This window comes from Sapajus apella, unplaced genomic scaffold, assembly GCF_009761245.1.
Source record: "Sapajus apella isolate SASKATOON/1434 unplaced genomic scaffold, GSC_monkey_1.0 scaffold13, whole genome shotgun sequence".
NCBI classification, from domain to species: domain Eukaryota; kingdom Metazoa; phylum Chordata; class Mammalia; order Primates; family Cebidae; genus Sapajus; species Sapajus apella.
Window position 1 is genome coordinate 8,468,427 of NW_022436953.1, and position 20,987 is coordinate 8,489,413.

The window sequence follows — 20,987 nt, forward strand, 5'->3', positions numbered from 1 at the left end:
TATTCTCTCAGTTTGTCCAGAAGGTAAGAGTCTGTGGGCCTATCATATTTTCACTCCATCCTAGGGCCCTACAAAACAATTCTCTGATAATTCATACAAAGACATTGACTATTTAATACCTTTCCCAGAATTTGGTCTTTTCCAACAGTGATCTCAAGAAATGCATATTTCTTAACCCAAATGAATGGATATTTAAAGGTAGCCTTTTGGGCACTGGACAGATTGTTGGAGACAGTTTATGAGAGGGGGGCTTGTTACATCACAGCATATACAGCTTCTAAGAACAGTTCTACTAAAGCACGTAAGATGCTTCAAAAGGCATTTTTATGATAGTTGAAGTTATCAATGCACTTCTCTTTAAAAGCAGGATAATTTCCACATTGAATAGCTGCATGTTCATCTAAGATTTTAATTTCTTTGGTACTGTTCCCCTACATCCAACTCTGACTTTCTCATACATTTTATGGTTTGGTCAACTATGGAATGATAGAGGAATTTTAGAAATCAGTGACAGAAACTAGAGTGAAATCTTGATATCATTTTTCCTTTGTGAGTGTAGAGTACAGTCTTTCTTGCAAGTTAAGCATTTGTTGGGTGCTCCTGGAAATGGAACGCTTTGAGCAAGTCCTGTGCTGGTCACTATGAGTTGAATGGGTTGTCTTGGGTAGTCCCATGTATGCTTGCCAGCCAGCCTTTGAGAACACACTTTCAGATATCTTCAGCCCATACTGACTTATCACATTCACTTAGTTCAGCTCTTTCATTCTAGTGGAGGTGGAAAATAGAGCGTTAAATCTCCATGATTGCACATCTGTTCCTTTGCACCCTTGACAGAATGGCTTAGGGTAGGTTTGTGGTGGCTTCTCTGTAAGGCATCTAGTCTCCCTGGCTCTATGTAATGTTTTCTGAGAGCCAGTGTGGTATCTGAAAAATGCGAGTTCTAAAGCCAGGACAACCTGTTTTCAGACACCCACTTTGCCACTTACCACTTAGCTAAGGGAATTTTAGCAAATCACTGGTCTCTCTAAGCCTAGTTTCTTTATTGAAATATTGGATAAAAGTAAAAAATATCTATCTTATTATACAGTGCTCAACACAATAATTAGTTTCCTTTCATTGTGGTATTCTGAGCATCTAGAATACTGTCAGGCAAGTTATAGGCACTGCATAAATATTTGGAAAATGAAGAATAGGGACTTAGCAAATCGTATTTCTTTTTCTTTTGGTGTGTGTGGTGTGTTTCTGGGTTTCTCAAATTAGCTCAAAGTTTCTTTGGGGGCCATAAGTCATTAACTGCTTTTTTATGTGTGAGATGAAATGCTAATTTCAAAATCCTGGAACCTCAATGTTATATTCCTGTGGCAAGGACTGATTAGATACTCACTAAACCTGTTTCCTCTTCATTCAGGGCAAACAACTAGACTACATTTGTCAGTCTTTGTTCATTTAGGTATAGCCTTTTGACTGAAATCTGGCCCCTGGAAAGAGGCTAGAAGTGATAGATGCCACTTTCTTACCTGGCAAAAACACTTCCCACATTTTTCTTCATGTTCTGACTCACCAATTCAATTGAGATTTCCTGAGATCTAGAGGACAGAGGAGCCCTAATATGAAAGGAGGCTGGGTCTTGAAAGCACTGCATAGAACAGAGCCCCTATTTCCCCCCATCAACTTGCTGGTTCATGCTGGGCTGTGATGTGAGTGAAAAATATACTAACATTGTGTTAAATAACTGAAATGTTGGTATTGTTTGCTGTTGCAGTTAGATGCTTCAATACATACTATCTCCAAAATGCATGTCCAGCCCTCCCATTCTCACATTCACTTTATTCTTTATCCTGGATGCCTATTTACTATTCCCAAGATATGCTTTTTTTTTTTTTTCCCTAGCACCCAGCATAGCTCTCTTCACACCATAGGCACTCAGTAAACATCTGTTGATTGATTTCTGGATTAAAGAATGAAACAGCAGCTTCCTATAAAATGTAAGCATATTTTACATTAGGCAGACCTGACATCTGAGAGGAAATATTCATTTGAGTGTTCTTCTTTACTATGGGACTTAGTATATAGTTTTTAAACAGAGAATTCAGCTTATCTGGCACATTGAAATGTACAGGCTTACACACAGCCTTTCAGGGAGATTCCTGCCATATAAAAGGACAATTCAGCTGTACAGAGTTCTAGATGTGTTAGAGTAACATCGCAGGTAGGCACCATCCAGGAGAGAGGGTTTTAGGCCAGGGATGTATGAGCCAGCAGTCAATGTCAAAAGCCCGGAAGAAATGGCGTATCCATGCCAAGTTTTCCTACCCCCATGTAGTGTTTCATATGCAAATAACCTAACTTTCCCCATTTGTGGAAAGCTTCACCTAACTTTCCTTTTATGCTCTTATACCTTGGATGAATTGCATGGCCAGTGTTGATAAACCCAGAAAATCACGACTACTTAGCTTTCTGTTGCTTCCACAAAGTAGGTCAGGAAATGGAGGGGAAGTGAATTACTCTCTCAGATAGGGGTTATGCCAGGCAGATATCTGTACTTGCTCAAAATTGTTTTTTTTATCCATCGGGTATCTTGGACATCTTGCCATCATCCTAATGCTAAGATAACAATAATAGAAGGCATTTTTTAAGCTGTATATTGCCAAGCATTAGTTTAACATTTTCTTTACCCATACATCAGCTGCCATTTAGTGCTGTGACTGTCTCCAGGGGTTACCACTTTCCTACATCTAGGATGGCCAATGCCTAGCTGATACGGTATACAAAAACCCGACTCTCTTGCCTTACAGTGGGACATGTGTGTGCTAAGGTGTTGGTCCCAGAGCCTCCCTGGGGCTTCCAGGAAACCACATCCTTGTTTGTCTTTTGCTTCTTTCCAGTCTTGCTTCCCTCTCTCCCTTAAGGTTTTGCCTGAGAGCACTCCCACTATAGTTCTTGAGCTTCCAAATCCCAAATTGGGCTCTGATTTTAGGGAACTCAGCTTAGGATGTTTTCCTTTTTCCTTAAAGTCAGTTTATAACGTGCTACAGAGATGCTAGCTCTGCTCATTTCTGTCAATGATAACACTATTCTCTCAGGCACTCAGGTTTGGTATCTTTAAGATATCTTTACCTGTTCCTTGTCCTTCACATCTGACCATGTCCAGTAAACAGATTATGCTTCTCCCTGTGTTTTATTTCTTGCAACCTACAGTCATCCAGGATAGTGAGATGGATTCCTGGCAAGTCTTTTTACCTCTGGAGCACATGCTTCACCAAACCATCATATAAATCACTAACAGCTTAGTCCTTTCAAACAGGCCTTATGTTCCCATTTCTCCTTGAGTTATCAAACAACCCTGGAAGTACTTAGTTTTGCCCATTTTATAGATAAGAAAACTGAAGTTCAAAGAGGTTAAGTGACCTGGTCAAGATCACACAGTTACCAAGTGGTGGAATCAGGCCTTGAAACCATGTCTCTGACTTCAAAGTTTGTGCACTTAACCACTGTGCTAATATATTCCATTTGGCTTAATTGCTTCCTGCTCATGTATCCTTTACTCATTTATTCATTAAAGATAGTGATTGAGTTCCCGCAATGTGTCAGGGAGTGTGCACTGGAGACTTGGTAAGGCCCTGGTCCTCAGAGTTTTATCTAATCCCACTCTTGAGCCCCTTTCCTACCTACCACCTCCCTCCTCACACCTCTCCCTCACCTATAATCTCTCCAGGAGAGGACTATCTCAGAATTTCACCAATGTGCTATGTCGTCTTGCCCAGCATTTCTTGGTGGTCTTGGTATTAGATTTACAATGATGTTTGTCAGCCCTTAGCCTTCAGGACTTGCTCATGTCTTGCTTCTAGTTATCTAGTGAGAGATGGTCTTGTCTCCCTAAGATCATATTATTCTTTCTGACAGTGTTCCCACTGGTGCCTAGATTAGGTGACACTGGCAAACTTCTTGTCAGTTTAATGCTTACATCAGAGACATTGCCCTCGCTTAGACAGTTTTTGCAGGACCTCAGTGGCCTCTCAGTGGCGACAGATCTGCATCTTTGGAGCATCGATCTGCATTTTGGAAGCAACCAGAAGCCATTTGGAGCTTGATCAGATGCACAGAATGTTGGGGATGGCAGGGACTTTTGAGATCATTGATTCCACCCATCTCATTTTACAGAGAAAGAGAGTAATCACACTGTGAAGCATTGTTTTTGGTTGGAGACAAAGAGTATCTGTAACAACAAGACCAGAAATCCAATAAACCAGAACTTATGGGGCTTGCTGAATGCTTGAGTTTGAGCCACTGGCGACGGCTGATAGGACCATGTTGCTGCCAGTCCTGATGGTTGTTAACTGGCTGAGAGACACTGTGTTTCTGACTGGGGTTCTGGCTCTTCTCTGCACCTTGACTTGCCCCGTTCCCTTTTCCCAGAGGAGCACTCATCTCAGGGAAAGTGCTGAGCTCCAGCGACTCTGAGAGGTCATGGACTCGAGGAATGTCTCTGTATTTTGAAGGGAGTGGGCTGTGAGGAACTAGCTCCTTGAGCCAAGACACTTGCAGGCTTTTGCACAGATTGACCATGAAAATGGCTGTCTTTCCTTTCCAGTTATACTTTTTGCCTGGGCTTCTGCAGCGTTCTTGTTCCAAAGACTCCAGATCCAGGTGTCTGAGATAAAATGCTTTTTCTGTTCAGTAGTCAGATTGCTCAGATGATAGGAAGTGGCTGTCTTCTTGGGAAGTCGTTCTTATTTTCCAGAGGAGAAATAGGGAATGGTGGTAAGACAGTGTAGGAAGGAATGAAAGCCTGTCAAGGAACTAAGCTGATTCTTGCCCTGTGCTTTATGTAGGTTTTCTCATTGAATCCTCTAACAACACTGCTTCGTGGCAATTATTATGCCCATGTTAGAGATGGGAAAACTGAGGCCTGGAAACGTTAGGCATTGTTTCTGCTGTCATGTTGCTATAAGTAGAAGAGCAGACATTCTAACCTAATTTTGACTCTAAGCATTCTCCTTCTTATATTGGTATGGCTTTCTAATAGGAAATGCCCATGGAGACCCCCGGAGCAGACGAGTCAGTAAAACCCTTGCCGTGTGATAACTTTATGAAGCAAACACTCAATTATTACCGTTTAAATAAACAGTCGGGCATTGAAGTGGAGCACATAGAATTTGGAATCATATGACCTGGGTTTAAGTTCCAGGATTGTCATTTGGTCAGTCACTTAACCTCTCTGAGCCTCTGTTTCCTCATTTTTATGACAGAGATAAAATACCTATGTCAGAGAGTCATGCTGAGGATTCGGTGAACTGTTTTAAGAGAAAGTGTTTTGTGTAAAGCACTATGCAAATGTAAGTTACTTAATGCCACAGTGATTTAGGGTGACAGTCTTCCCAGAAACTAATTACAGAGTCTAAGTATGTGCCAGAGTCTTGATCCCTGACCTCAAGAAGCTTATAGTTGCGGTGAGGACAGGAGACTATGAAAATCAGAGGGCACAGGGCAAATTGTGTGCAGATATATAAAAGCAGTAGAAAACCAGAGAAAGGAAAGGTAACAGAAGAGCATGGTAGATAAGAGGGCTTTACACAGGAGCCTGGAGTTGAACTGTAAAGGTTTGCAATGAGAGGAGATTTGCAAGTAGACTATAGATTTAATTAAAAAAACAAACAAACAAACAAACAAAACAAGCCATGTTGTAAGTACAGTCCTGTTGAGACCCAGTAGTTGTTTGGCATAGAGCAGCAATTCTCAAAGTATAATTCAGGGGCCCCTGGGGGCCTCCACAACTCTTTTCAGAGGATTAATACAGTCAAAACTATCCTCTAATGATAATAAAATGTTATATGCTTTTAAAAAATCTTATTTTCTTATGACTGTACGGTGGAGTTTACTAGAGGCTGCCTAACATATGTGATATTATCACAGATTAAATGTAGAAACAGATACGAAAATCCATGTATTTTCTATTAAACCAGATATTAAAGAACTTTGAAAGAAATATTTGAAAAGTGAAAGAATGCTAGTTTTGTCATGAAATTGTTCTGTTTTGGCAACTATAGTTTTTTTAATAAAATTATGTTATTTATGTTAACACGTAACAGGATTATTACTGTTATTTTAAAACGAGTCAGTGTTGTGAATTTTTCTCAGATGTAATTTCTGTTGTAATATATATTGCTAGATATAATACACTTTAATTAAATATCTTGGGGTCCTTAGTCACTTTTAAAAGTATAAAGGAGTCCTGAGTCATAAAAATTTGAGAACTAACCACTGTTAAATACATAGTATTCTGGTATGGAGAGACAGTAAAGGTCTCATATTTTTTTTTATCATACTTCGACATCAGTGTATATTTCCTTTGGTATGTTAGAACATCTATGTCCAGGAATTTCAAAATGATAATGCCCAATGTTCCAAGTATGAAGTGAAACTGGTACCTGTATTCATTTTTAGTAGAAGTCCAGATTGGCCAGAGTATGTCTGTAAGGCAGTTTATAGCAATAGCTTTAATGATAAGTTTAATACTTTGAACAAGTAATTGCACTTATATGAATCTATTCTAGGAAAACAAATAATGATACATACAAAGATTTATGTCTGACAATATACATATTATGTGTAAGAATTTCGCTAGAAACTGACCAACTGGCCAGAGAAGATAGTTAGTAAATGATGATACATTCATATGCTGGGATGTTATAAGGCTTTAAAATAAAATGATATTTTTGAAAAATATGTAACAGTATGTGGAAATGCTTACAATATTATGTTAAATGCAAATTCAAGACACAAATTCTATAAATAATGACCCCAAATTTTGTAAACACACAAAGATTAAAGAAAAACACACCAAAATGTTAACTGGGCTTTTCTGTATGATGTGGCTATCTTGCACATTATTTCTTGTTTTAATTTAAGGGCATTTCTACCATAAATGTTCAGTATTCTTATTTTTTAAAAATACCCTAGGGTGTGGCATTTCTTTTATCCAAGGCTATGGAAACCAATCTGCCAAGCCAGCCCATGTCACGTGGGTTCAGGCGAGCACTGCCTCAGATCTTGGAGGGGACACTTCTCTGAGAGTCACTGTGATAGTTTCAGGCATATTCTATGACTTGACAATAAATCCAACTTCTAGGTAATTGCTTTTTCCTGCTTAGCCTTTCAAAAGAAAGTTTAAAAAATACTGATATTGTTTTTTATGCCCTACTATGCTGGTCTATTGTCAAGAACAGTAGGAGTGTAGAATGTAGGATCCAACAGGCAATTGTTTTAAATGATGTGTATCTAACACAGCCAGAGAGCATAGCAATCACTCCACAATTCTTACAAAGAAAAGGATAAGTAAAATTTTAGGTTTCTGGGCCCAGAAGGAGATGAAGTTACTATGGCATTAGAGGCTCAAAAAAGAGAGCTATAATTCATTGTTGGTAACTGGGAATTTCCTCTTCTTGTCTCCTGCGTTGGGAGACACCATGTGTTGGGAGACTTTAGCCCTCTTTCTATTCTGGATGGCCAGTGGGATAACTGGTAGAACTGGCCCGGCACAAAGGAGCATGTGCTTTGCTTTTAGTGTCTCACACCAGAAGAGTTTCAGTCAGAGGGAAATCTGTCTGAATGTGACTATTTCAGCCCCTGGGACATATTTTCTCTGAGGATTTATCCTGCATGGCATTATTCAGCATGATTTAGGGGTTAAAAGAGAAATTCAAGGTAGTCCCTTGACCCCAGAAACCTTATTCTGTCTGGAGTAAGAAGTGTCATGGACAGAAAGTTAAATAATGGCATAAAACAACAGCAGAAAAGAGAAAAAGATGTCCCAGAAAACAGATACGATGTTATCTGAGAATGACAAAGATGCTGAACACTGGGAAAGCAGAGGCAGGTGAGATGAGAGGCTCCATGGGGGAGGATGGCAGCAGAAGCTGATATTCTCTTCTCTCCCAGACTGAAGACTTTGGGAGGGGAGAAACTTGGCATTAATTGATAAAGTGATTAATGAAAGCATTGAGTGCCTTCCATGTGCAAGGCATTGTGCTTATTACTGAGAAGGAAAATATTTAAAGATGAGTGGGACACGGAATTTAGTTTCTTGAGGGCAGGAAGATGGTCTGAAAGCTCTCCATTTATTCACATTCTTCCATTAGGCGGCTGCACATTTTATCCTAGAGGTTTCTGGATGTCCCCAAACAGACATAGTTGTACACATGTCACAGGGCCCTGACTGGCTCTATGTAATTTTACAGAGAAACGGTAAACATCTTTATTTTTTTAGACAGAGATGCCTTGCTAAAACTGTCCAACACCCGCTAGTATGGGCCTCATTATTTTTTTTCCCCAGGAAAACGTAGTGGAAAAGTTGGGTCCGTTTTCCCTAGACTTTAATTTGTAAGTGTTGGCCACCTGCTGGAGGCTATCTTTGATTACGTGTAGTAGGCCCCCCCATCTTCTCATGTGTCTTTTGGTAGCTTAATGCTGATATGGTGGGAATGAGACAGCATTAGCCTGTCCACTGGGGATTATGTAACTATAATACAGCTGCCATTTGCCCAGAAATGTATGAGGCAGTTTCTCCTCCAGTGACAATATTGTTGGTCTACCATGGTGTTGCCCAACAACCGACAGCAAAGTGAACCCTCTGATATTAGGGCTATATGAGCTTCACAGAAATCCTACGATGGCAACATGAATACTCCCACTGAGCAGATGTGAAACACGAGACTTATGTAATTAGCCTCAGGCTCCACAGACTGGATTTGAATCCAAATCTGCTCGATTCTGAAATGAATCCTCTTATGATTCTGTTGATGTGCCTTTTTGAATGCAGAAGCTTATCTGTAAAGGGGTTCTCTTACAGATGTGTTGATTTGTTTGCTGATTAACATTGTGACTGTTTGGTAACAATCACCTTATTGCTATAATTTTTAACTACATGAGTGATACTTGGATACATTTTTGTTTGAAAACATCTCAACATTACAGGTAAACTCAAGTCCTTCTAGCTATACCACCCTAGCCCACCCTGGTTCCCTACCCAGTGGTAACTATTAGTAGATTTTTTTTGTATTTTCCACTAGATTTTATATGTATTTGTTTACACACTTATAAACTTAATGAAAATTTATTGCTTTGTTGTATCTGGATATACTGTGTGTGGAATATGTTTAGTAGTATGTTTAGAGACTTTTCAGGTCAATAACTCTGATATCTGTTTTACTCTTGAATGCTGCTGTATAGTTTTGTGTGTGTGTGTGTGTGTGTGTGTGTGTGTGTGTGTGTCTAATATGTTATCTTTAGCCTTTCCCTGATGATTGTTATTCCATTATGTTCATACCAACAGAGATGCTGGAAGGCTTCTTTCCTTCCCTTACCTGCATGATACAAATATGTCTTTTGGCTGATAGGTTGGATTTTCTGGCATTTTAAAACCTAAATATAACAACTCAGCATGCTATTATCTGAACTGAGGGTCTTCAGTGAAAACTAATGTGTTCACACCAAAGAAAAAAAAAGGAGAAAGAAAGAAACTGAAGATCTGAATGTTGATCTAACGCCACATACTTAAGCCTCTGTCCTAGCTGAAACATGTGCTGGGATGCTGCTGCTGGTGGATCTACAGCTTATCTGATCTAAACCATGAATTCTGCATGACTAGTCTCCAAAGACAGCTAACTTCCAATTTTCTGCATTTAGAACCTGTGATGGCTTTCATTCAAATAGTAGGAGCAGGAGGAAATAGAGATGAATTAATTATCCTGTATTATTGTGCCTCTCTTTGTGAGACTAGACAATACAGCTCAGGAGTCGGGTAATAAGAAGAGGTCAGGGAGAGTTGTATAAGCTTCTGCATGGCATAATCCTGACCGTGGAGCTTCTGAAGCAGAGGGTGAGGCAACCCACTTGGAGAATGAAGCTATTTAAATGTCTGACTTTTGGCTTGAGGTCTGAAATTAGTTATCTGGATGGTTATTTGTGGTCAGGCTCGGCTTCTGCCATTGCAAAGATACAGATTAATGTGGCTTTGGGCACTGGCCCTAAGATGAGGAGTGGAACAGGCCAGAGGGGAACATCGATGCTTTTCCATCAAAACAACTCTCTGAGCATCCTTTGGTCTGGAGCTGTGCTGTGGGAACTCCTGACCCTGACCTTGGAGTGGGCTGCGGTTTGCCACATACCAGTGCACCTAATAGCGTATGGGCTTTGATTGTTGACAATCCTTGGTGCATCTCAGTGGAATATACCTGAAGGAACTGCTAGTGTATGCTCCCCAAGGCCTGGCACTTGGAAGCATAGTTCTATCTTTTGATTCTCCAGGCAACTGGGTCTTGTCATCCACTCACAGTGAAAATTGGAAACAGTGGCTACAGATCCTTTAATGATTTATTGGGTATCCATCTGCCTCACCCATATTAAGTATAAGCAGTATAAATCAAGACAAAGAAAACAAGGTGATTTCCCTTGAGGACAATACAATCAGGAATTCATAAAAATGACAGCCATAAGCATTAATGGAACAAGGGCTTTCAGCAGTTGCTAGGCTAGGTATCTTACTACTCTTCATTGAATCTGAATAACAACAACTCTATTGTCTGAGCTGAGGTGCAGAGGAATGAAAAGCTTGCACAGCTAGTTCTGGCTGAGTCCGGTTGTCTTTGTACTCCTCCAGTCTTGTTTTCTTTATGTAGAACTGTGCTCTGCACTTTAAGAAAATTTTTTAAAAATTTCATTTGTTATTGTTCTAAGAAGCTTTTAGCAATTGCTGAAAAGATCAAAAGCACATAGGTATATTCAGAGAATAAATAGGGCACTCCTAGGTGCAATTGATATAAATGCAGAGGAGGGTGTGGGTGGGAATTATAGGAAAGATCTTTGTAGTACAATGAGTACTGGAGCTGGGAATAAAAAAGGAGACAATCTGAACAATGGCTGTTCTTGAGGAGGGGGGAATGGGAGGCAAAGCAGGTAAACTACAAAGGCCTGGAATACCAGACAGAGGCAGATATTTGACCTGATGTGGCAGCCAGGCAGGGAAGGATGCTGTAGAGCATTGGAGATCTAGGCAGGACTCTTGAGAAGTTGCCTTATAGACAAAAGCAGGATAAGAACATGACTGGGGGCTGGGATAGAGGTAGAGGCTGATATTCTCTACCTCTAGCTGATATCAGCTAGAGCAGCACCACCAAATCACACCCCTCCTGCTTTTGCAAAAGCACCCTTTCATTTTCCTATTGTGCTTGGCTTGTTTGGAGCTGCAAAAGGGCAGAGTTGAGTAGTTGTGGTGGAGGTCCACAAAACCCAAAATATTTACTACCTGGCTGTTTTACAGGAAAAAAAAAAGTTTGCCAAGCTGAGCCAGAGCTACTTGAAATAGCCACAAAGGGGAAGCAAAGCACAGTGCCTAGCCCATGGCAGATGCCATGACTGACAGATGTATGCAAAGGAATGAACCAAACAAGGCAAAGCAATAATTGCTAACAGAAAAGGAACAACCACATTTGTGGTTTTTGGCCAGTTTTAGATTGTATCCCTCAGAAGGCAGGCCACTGAGGTGATGACTTCTGGCTGGTGAAATATGCCAGGGGTAATGATCCCTAGTTTCACAGAGCTCAGGGGCAAGAAGAGGAGAGGAAATGAGAGGGCTGAGGACCAGGGTGGTAAACACTGGGAGAAGGTGCTGACTGGATAAGGAAAGCCATGTGCTCACCCAGATCCAGAACATCAGATAGCCCTGTAAGAGCTGGCAGAGTTCCTGTTTCTGGCCGGAATGGGGCATTAGGACAGGGAGGTTGAGCTGCAGTTCATCTCTACTGAGAGGCTGACTTGGCTGCGTTGACTGGATGCTTGCCTTTTCTGTTTTTTTTTTTTCTTTTAAAATAGTAGGCCATATGCTTATTTCCACCAGCCTCTCCCCTAGAAGTTCACTAGAGGAGTGGGAGCTTGCTGGGTAGGTAAAAGGCATACAATAACTCACACCTCCACTCCTGAAATTGTCAGTGGGAGAGTAGCCCTGGGGGAATGACCAAGTGTCTGGCAGGTCAGCCTGGGGGTTCCTCCCACAATGTATCAGTCCACACTAAGCCTGTCTGAATGCCTCCAGATGAGACAAAAACTCAGTGAACAGTTTCAGGACTCAGACTGGGAGTTGATGCCATAGAATAGTCTAGAGCACCTCTAGAAAGTTGAAGAGGGAGGATGCCTAGTCTGTCACTCAGTGTCAGGTACCTGGAGAGTAGCGTGAGTAATAGGTAGCTGGCAGGACCTGCCAGATGATGAGCAGGTGGTGAAGCCAAGGATTAGTGTTTCTTTGGAGATGATGTTGTCAATAGCCAGTGAAATAGAAGTTATGCCTTGAGGTGACCCAGTAACTCCACATGGAGATGTCACCCCAGAAAATCTTTTCTTCACAAATACACAAGAAGCTACATCTAAGAATGTTCATTGTAACATTGTTTATAATAGCAAATTTTAAAGGGAACCAAAAAGCAAGGGTAAACAGCGGTTTATTCATAAGGTGAAACACTAATAGCAGTTAAAGTGAGTGAATAATGGCTAGGTGTGTAACACAGATACATCGCACAAGCTGAATATTGGGTGAAATAAGCAAGCTGCGGAACATAATATCCTTCTTTTAGGCACCTATAAAAACACTCAAAAAGATTATGTGGTGTTTATGCACACAAACACTTGTTAAATCTAATAGTGGCCAAATGATTGGCATTGCACTGTGTTTTCCTGTGTGCTGGAAATAATTCATAAGAAAAAAAGAACAAGGGAGAGAGAGAGACACACACACACACTTGTGTGCACACACGCATGACAGTGGAGTGGGGTTGGGATAACCGGAGCCAGGGCATGGGAGCCAGAGCCCCATGGCTACACTCACCTCATGTGCTGCCTTCCAGGTTAGCTGTGTGCACTGAACAATTCTGAATAGTAACTGGCAGAGTGCCAGGCCCATGGCCAGCTTAGCACACAGGTGTCATGGTTTCAGTGTTCTGAAAATTTCAGTCTTATGAACCTAGTGTCAAGATTTGAGAGGCTCGCTTTAAAATTGATGAGATGAGCCTGTTTTCTCTAAGTGACCCCACTGGCTGGTGTCTGGAATCATAAAGTAGAGAGGATGGTCTGCTTTCTTATAAGAGCAAGTTCCGCCAGCACAGCTGTCTCTGGTAATGGGGCTGAGACCTCTTTACCATTTGCCCCTCACCCCAGGCCAAGTGGGCCCATAGAATTCTGTGGTCAGGGCAGTGTGCAGCGGCCATCCTGGAAAGGACAGAGTTGAGGGCACTGTTGGTTCCACAGGCTCGCAGTCTCCCTGAGGTATCTTCATCAAATGGTACTTGTTCCTTTCAGACCAAATGAGCAGAACCTGCCAGAGGCATGGAGGAGGCTGAGACATAGAGGGTGTCCTTTGTTGGGAAGTCCCTCCTTTCAGCAGCCGCTTTTGGAAAATAGCTAAATCAGTGTTAATCTGTTATGCAGCTTGTGAAAGTGAGACCTTGTGTGGTGATAAGCGTACTATCTTTTGTAAGAGTTATTTGGATTCAGGAAGGAAGTTTGTTGTGACTTCCATCAGTCCTGCAGAGAGCCCTGAGAATTTAGCTCTTCTAAGATTGTTGTTATAGATAGTATGAGGAAAAGATGCCAGTTGGAAAACAACTTATCATTGTGTTGGTGGTTTAATAAAATTTAAGGTCCACAAGAGACCTTAGGGTTATGTAAGTGAGACCTCTCATGTTAATGATGGAATGGAGCTTGACAAAGATGCTTTCCTTAACCAAACTTGAGTTAGGGTCCTCTGAGCTCTATTTAAATGAGGCCCCCACTTGGGTATGTTATCAAGAGCCCAATTTTTAACATGAATCCCTGTAAGTCAGGTTAGCCAGAATCTCTAAGCCTCTGTTTCTAATCAAAGTCCTCATCTTCCACTATAATCTAGGTAATATCTGACCACCCTGACTTGTATTCAGCAAGAGTCTTCTTAGATCAGTTTAGCAAATAATTACCCTTCCCTGCTAGTCATTTTTCATCCGCTGACCTCTACTCTGCCCCTTATCAAAAATTCCCACTTTTCCTTGTTCTATTGAGCCATATGTCTTTCCCCTACTGCAAAATCCCATCGAAGTAGTCCTGAATGAACTTTACTTTATCATTTTAACCAGTGTCAGAATAATTTTTTCTTTAACAGGCTTCGAAAAGTGGCTTGCCCAGGGAAACACGTTGAGTGCATTTAAAAATCAGCTCTAGACTCTCTATTTCCAGGCTCCAGCTTCAATATTCTTTCTCCACACCATGCTGCCTTTATGCCTTCAAGAGTGTAGAATTAAGAAGTAATTAACTCTATAAAATATTTTACTTGGATTAATAAAAATGCAAATGACAGCCGCTAGAGATCGTGGTCTATCTCTACTCTTGCACTGCCTCGGATAGTTGCTCGAGGTGATTTGTTATTTAACCTTAATTCTAGTACAAATGAATTACAGACCCTTCCCTGGCACAAGACCTTGCTAGACTGTAGCATCTGCACTCTTGTGCTAGCATCCAAAGCCTCAGCATATTTTCTAGGCAATTTTTGCTGTGTGTTGAGTTACCAACAGACATCAATAGTTGGTTAAAAACTTGTGAGTAGGTAAGGACAAGCTCATTCTTCCATTTATTTTTACAAATAAAGACAACACAATACAAAAACTAATACATTTGCACCTGCTTTGTACCAGACATGGTAAAAGACACTGGAGCTGTTATAAAAAATTGTTCTTGTTCCCCTTCCTGTGTCCATAGGTTCTCATTGTTCAACACCCACTTATGAGTGAGAACATGCAGTGTTTTGTTGTCTGCTCTTGTGTCAGTTTGCTGAGAATGATGGTTTCCAGCTTTGTCCATGTCCCTGTAAAGGACATGAACTCATCCCTTTTTATGGCTGCATTGTGTTCCATGGCGTGTATGTGCTACATTTTCTTTATCCAGTCTGTCTTTGATGGGCATATAGATGATGGGGTGATGGATGCAGCAAACCACCATGGCACATGTATACCTGTGTAACAAACTTGCATGTTCTGCATATATACCCCAGAACTTAAAGTATAAAGATAGATAAATAAATAAATAAATTTAAAAAATGGTTCTTATCTTCAAGGAGTTACAATCAAGGAAGAAGTCCCAGAATAAGGACAGTATAGCCAAACCAATAGGATAAATGCTAAAATATAAATATGTACAAGATAGTATGGGACCACAAAGGAGATTGTGATTATTTCCCCCCAGGAAAGCTGGAAAAAGGGTGATGCTGGAGTTAGATGGTGAGGGTTAGAGGAAAATTCACCAAGTAGAGGAAATAGGGATGGATAGTGCAGACAAGAGGATGATGGGTACAGAAGTGGAGGGCAGTGAAAATGTAGGACATGCTCAGGAAAGTTTAGTGAGGCTGGAGAGAAAGGGGCAGAGGAGCAAGTGGCCAGGAATGGGTCTAGAAAGGGAGGTTGAAGCCAGATTTTATAAGACTTAGCTTGGAAGATGCAGCTTGACTGATTCCAGTGGGTAGTAACTACCAAGGAGCGAGGTGGACAGATCTGGTTTGTAGAAAAATAACCTGGTAACAGCAAGGATGATGGGTCGGGGAGGGAGAAGAGTAGAAGAAGAGCAGCAAATTGGGGGATTGTTGCAAACATGATGATGTATGAGCCACAGCATGTGCCTGTAGTTCCAGCCACAGCATGTGGCAGATGGAAAGAATACAAGGGATCTAAGTTATTTACGAAATAGAATCATTAAGACTTGGAGACTGTTATGTGTTCTAGAGATAAGGCAAGGAGAGAGACTGGGAGTGATTTCCAGAGCTTCTGTGCCTGTAGTAGACAAGAGACGGAGAATAAGAAGTCAGCTTTTAGGGGACTGATGATTGAAGTTAACATAACTGATGACCATGTGGAGCCAGTAGCCTAGGGAAGGGTTTAAAATATTGACAATTTGTTTATTCAGTAAACATGCTGAGTGTGCATAATGTGTAAAACTTTGTCCTGTACATTTTGGAGAAAGGAGAAATGAATGAATGCCTCTTCACTTTTGTTTATTTTTTAACATTTTAGTATACTGCATTCTGTTAGGAGGTTTCCCATGTGTTATATTTTTGTGACCTCACAAATGCCTCATGAGACTAAATTATCCCCATTTTTTTTTTCTTCTTTTTTTTTTGAGACAAAGTCTCGCTCTGCCTGTCAGGCTGGAGTGCAGTGGCGTGATCTCGGCTCACTCCAACTTTGACCTTCCAGGTTCAAGTGATTCTTCTGCCTTAGCCTCTGAGCTGGAACTACAGGCACATGCCATCATGCCTGGCTAATTTGTAGTAGAGATGGGGTTTCGCTATGTTGGCCAGGCTGGTCTCAAATTCCTGACCTCAGGTGATCTGCCCATCTTGGCCTCCCAAAGTGCTGGGATTATAGGCATGAGCCACCATGCCAAGCATCTTTTTTCTTCAGATAAGAAGCCTGAGGCTGCAGCAGGGTAAGTAACTTGTGCATGGTCATGCAACCAGAGATCTATAGATATAGGAATGAAACAGAGATTTTGCTACACCCAAAGTTCATGTTCTTTCCTCTTATGAAGGAAGTTTAGTGAGGTTCCTTGTTGGAGGAGCTTACATTGTGGTTGGGAAACAGAACATATAGAAATTAATCATGATACTATTGAAGAGTTAGAGAAGAGGCATGTACAGTGTGCCTTGGGTGCCTGAGGAGGAGGAAATTTGTTCTGGTATAGAAGAGAGATGAGCAGTGATTGGGAGGAGGGCTAGAGAAGATTTTACAGAGAAGGTGCAGATGGGTGTTTACACTGGGCCCAGGAACTAGGAATCTTCCAGCTTGGATGGGGATGGGGATGGAGATGGGGGTGACTCTTAAGGGTCCTCACATTGGGAAAGAGGCTGAGGTCTGAGGATGACTTGAGCCCAGGAATCTGAGGCTCAGGGCATCAGGCTGTTGTGATGCTGTAACTGTGTCACTATACTCCATCCAGGGCAGGCAACAGAGTGAGAGCCTGTCTCTTAAAAAAAAAAAAAAGAAAGAAAAAATGTTATTATGTAGTTTTAAATACTAAGCTTCTGAAGCTAAGCTGTGGACCAGGGAAGCACTGATTAGCATTAGAAGGTGGATAAAAGCTCAAATCAAAGGTTGGGGCTGTTAGTTACTAGGGTGTCAAATGCCAGTTCAAAGCAAAGCTCAGAGCCAGAGTCTGGAACTGAGATTGTGGCAGATTTCAGGCTCCTACAAGGTCAGTTGACTACAGAGAAAATGCATTGACCTCTGTCCCTTCTAAAGCCTGAGTTGGAGAAGTTTTGCAAGTCTAGCCAAGGATGGTGATGACAGAAAGAAGAGGTGAGAACTGATGATACAGGTGATGGAAAAAGGGAAGGAGGTCTCTGTGAGTCAGAGTTTGGGGACAGGTGAACAGTATTGCAGGGCAGTCAACTACTTAAATCCCACTGTTTGGCACCCTCTCTCCCTCCTTCATCGTGGAAGGCAGGATGGAAAGAAAGGAGCCTCTGCTTCTGTTTTTGGCATAGGTCGGTGTGCTGGAAAGGAGGAGCAAGTAGCCGGTGAGATCATTGGAATGATGAACACTCCCCCGACCCCTGCCCCTGCCATAAGCAGCCCACTGTCACAGGCTTTTCACCCTGGACACACCCACATCATTGTCCCTGTGTAAAGCATCCAACCCTCTGCCTGGTGTGGTCTCATTTAGCCATTGAGCCCCATAAGTTCTCTGGGCACTTCCTGCTCCTCCAAGGGTACCTTGCTTCAGGCTCAATAGAGTGGGTATGAAGTTGGTTGTATCCTGGTGACCTCAGGAGACAGCCTGGTCACTCTCCCATGGCCTCCACACACAACTCCAGTACAGAGGGTTCGCTGGGGGGAACTTGTGCGCTTCCACAGCTCCACATAGAGCCGAGGTGGGGTGCGGGGCTGAGTAGCATGGGAGTCAGGCAGTAGTCTCCAGCAGCTCCTTTCACCAAATAACTTCACAAAGGGCAAAAAAGTAGGCCTCCGAGAAAGGCTGGGAGCAAAGGGAAGCACACTTAGGTAGTAAGCAGATGCATTAGTCTAATTGCTCTTCTAAAATTAATGGGGCTTTTTGTCTCTGAAGATCACTTTAAGCACTCAAGTGATTTGGGAAGAAAGGTGCAGGTCGGCCAGGGGAGACCCTGGTTTTCCTTTAGGCATAGCTGCCGGTTGATAAAACGATCTCTCTCTTTTCTTTTTCTCTTTTACCTGCAGGTCGACAGATTATGGTACCACCTATGAAAAGCTGAATGACAAAGTGGGTTTGAAGACTGTCCTCAGTTACCTCTATGTCAATCCCACCAACAAAAGGAAGGTAAGAGGCTGGGTCAGTAGGTCCTGAGCACTCCTGCTGGGTAGCCATGCTGAGTAGGGCCAGAGGTTCAGGACAAACTCAGTAGTCATGGAGTCACTTTCAGAGGCCTGGTTTATATGCTGGGAACTTCACAAACGCTGTTTGTAATTCTAACAACAGCCTTGATATTAGTAATAATAGTAGCGACAGCAGCAGTGGTAGTAATGCCACCAGTAAAAGTATGTACCAACGTCTTGTCTCATTTATCCTCACAATGAATCTATGGGATAGAAATTATTATTGTCCCCATTTTGCAAGAAAAGAAGCTAAGAGAGGTGAAGTAACTTCCTACCCTGAATCAGTTGGTGGTAAGTAACAGATATAGAATGTGAGCATGGGTTTGCTCAACTTCAGAGGTGAGTCTTTCCACTGCCTTCCTCTTGCTGGTACATTTTTTGAGAACCCCTTATTCCCAGGGAGATTGTTTCTGCCATGTGAAGAAAAGGCAAGTCCTGGCTTCTTCAACTTGATCCTGAGCTGCTTCTGAGGCAGAGGGTAGACCCGGCTCCTCTGGCACCTCTGCTTCTCTGCTTGCCTCTTGAATTAGCAGCTAGGATGAAATCATCTAAGGTCAGACCTTGGCCATGGAAATCTACTGGAAGGAGGAGGAGGCCTGGATTCTATGGAACAGTGGTCAGTTTTAGAAAACAAACACTGCACCATATATTATCTTTGGGGGGACGTGCTCTTTCTCCAGCTAAGAAAGCACTGCTGTTTAGAGACTTAGGCAGACATGATTCAAATAAATGCACCAAAATGACCACATTAAAGGTTATTTTAATATTTCTAAAAGGCTAAAAACAAAACAACAGTTCCACCAAACTCTCCTCTTGCAATCTGATTTCCATTGCCTTGTGGTTTTGCCAGTGCTTTTTTCCTCAAGGTAAGCTCAGAAGTGAGCTTCAAACCATTGCATGGATGTCTCTGACCTCTAACATGGTGGAATCCAAGCTGTGGCTGAGAATTATGACTGGCTCAGAGTGGAGCAGCTTTGCTCTGAGCCCTTAGCAGCATAATGTGTATGCATAGACTTTTTCCTCACCTCCACCTCCAGTGCCTCTAAGTACACCTAGCAAAGGGAGGAAGCAGAATTGTTGGCTTCTGGTTCAGCATTGATGATAGATAACCAAAGGGTCCAGTCAGCTGTAGGGGCTCCCAGGCCCTAGACTGTGCCTACTAGCCAAGTGCCAAGCCCTTCATCATCAGGGTGGCTGTGCAGGCACCTGTTACTGGTTTTAGTTGAATAGTTTATTTTTTCTTTGTCCCAAAGCATTGTCATTTTCACAGTTTTCAGTATTGTTATTTGAATTACTGGATTTATAGCCAGAAGAAAGCACAGATTTCACCTAGACGAGTGGTTATTAATAGTTTCTTTTAATTTGCTTATTTCTAAATTAACATTTAACATCGTATGTATTTATATTATACAACATAATGTTTTGAAGTACATATACATTGTGGAGTAGTTAATTCTAGCTAATTAACAAATGCAGTAACTCACATAGTTGCCGTTTTGTGGTGAGAACACTTAATACCTACTCTCTTATCATTTTTCAAGAAAACAATATATTGCCATTAACTATAGTCATCATGCTCTACAATAGATATCTTGAACTTACTCCTCCTATATAACTGTAATTTTGTGTTTTTTGACCGACATCTCCCAAACATTGCCTCCCCTTTAACCACTCAGCTGCTGTTAACCACCATTCTATTATCTAATTCTGAGATTTAACTTTTTTAGATTCCACATATGTATGAGATCAAGTGGTATTTGTCTTTCTGTGTCTGGCTTATTTAACTTAGCATAATGTCTTCAGGTTCATCCATGTGGTCACAAAAGACAAGATTTCCTTTTTTATGGCTGCATATTTTATTGTGTCTGTGTACCACATTTTCTTTATTCATTCATCTATTGATAGACTCTGTTGATCCTACATCATGGCTATTGTGAGTAGTGCTGCAATAAACATGAGAGTGCAGAAATCTCTTGGACATACTGATTTCATTTTCTTCAGATATATACCCAGTAGTGGGATTGCTGTTCATATGGTAGCTCTATTTTTAATTTTTGAGGAACTCCATACCGTTTTCTATAATAGCTGTACTAATTTACATTCCCACCAACAGTGTGTCTAACAGTTTTTGAACTTCCGCTCTTTTACACATGTGATTAAAGTTCTAGGTGGCCTGTCTAGACATATGCCTGTGCCACAAAAATTTTCAGACATTTTGAGGAGTTTGTGGACACCTCATATCCTACTCATGAACCCAAGATGTCCATGGAGTCTCGGTTAGAAATCATGTATCCATGCCAACAACCTCACTTTACAGATGAGAAAACCGAAGCCAAAAAAGCTCATGTAGCCAGGTAGAAAAAGGAACCAGGATCAGAACCCAGAACTCTTGATTGTCATGCCAGATTTATGTGCAAGAACTCAGGACTCTTGATTGTCAGGCCAGAGTTATTTGCACCAGCTCATTCTTTGCCCCTTTTCCTCTTAAACGGTCATAGTGTAGAAGTTCAAAATTGCTTTATGATCTTGAAGTAAACCTTGGTGCCATGTCCCTGATGGGCACATGATAAA

General features: G+C 41.6%; 1 protein-coding gene across 1 annotated transcript in view; it reads left to right on the forward strand.

The window, feature by feature from the left end:
* The window catches only part of SORCS3 (sortilin related VPS10 domain containing receptor 3), a 605,284-nt gene that overhangs the window by 246,926 nt on the left and 337,371 nt on the right, over positions 1 to 20,987 (forward strand). The window contains exon 3 of the mRNA XM_032281554.1: positions 18,261 to 18,360. Within this exon, the coding sequence (XP_032137445.1) occupies positions 18,261 to 18,360 (100 nt within the window). The remainder of the gene's footprint in view (positions 1 to 18,260; positions 18,361 to 20,987) is intronic.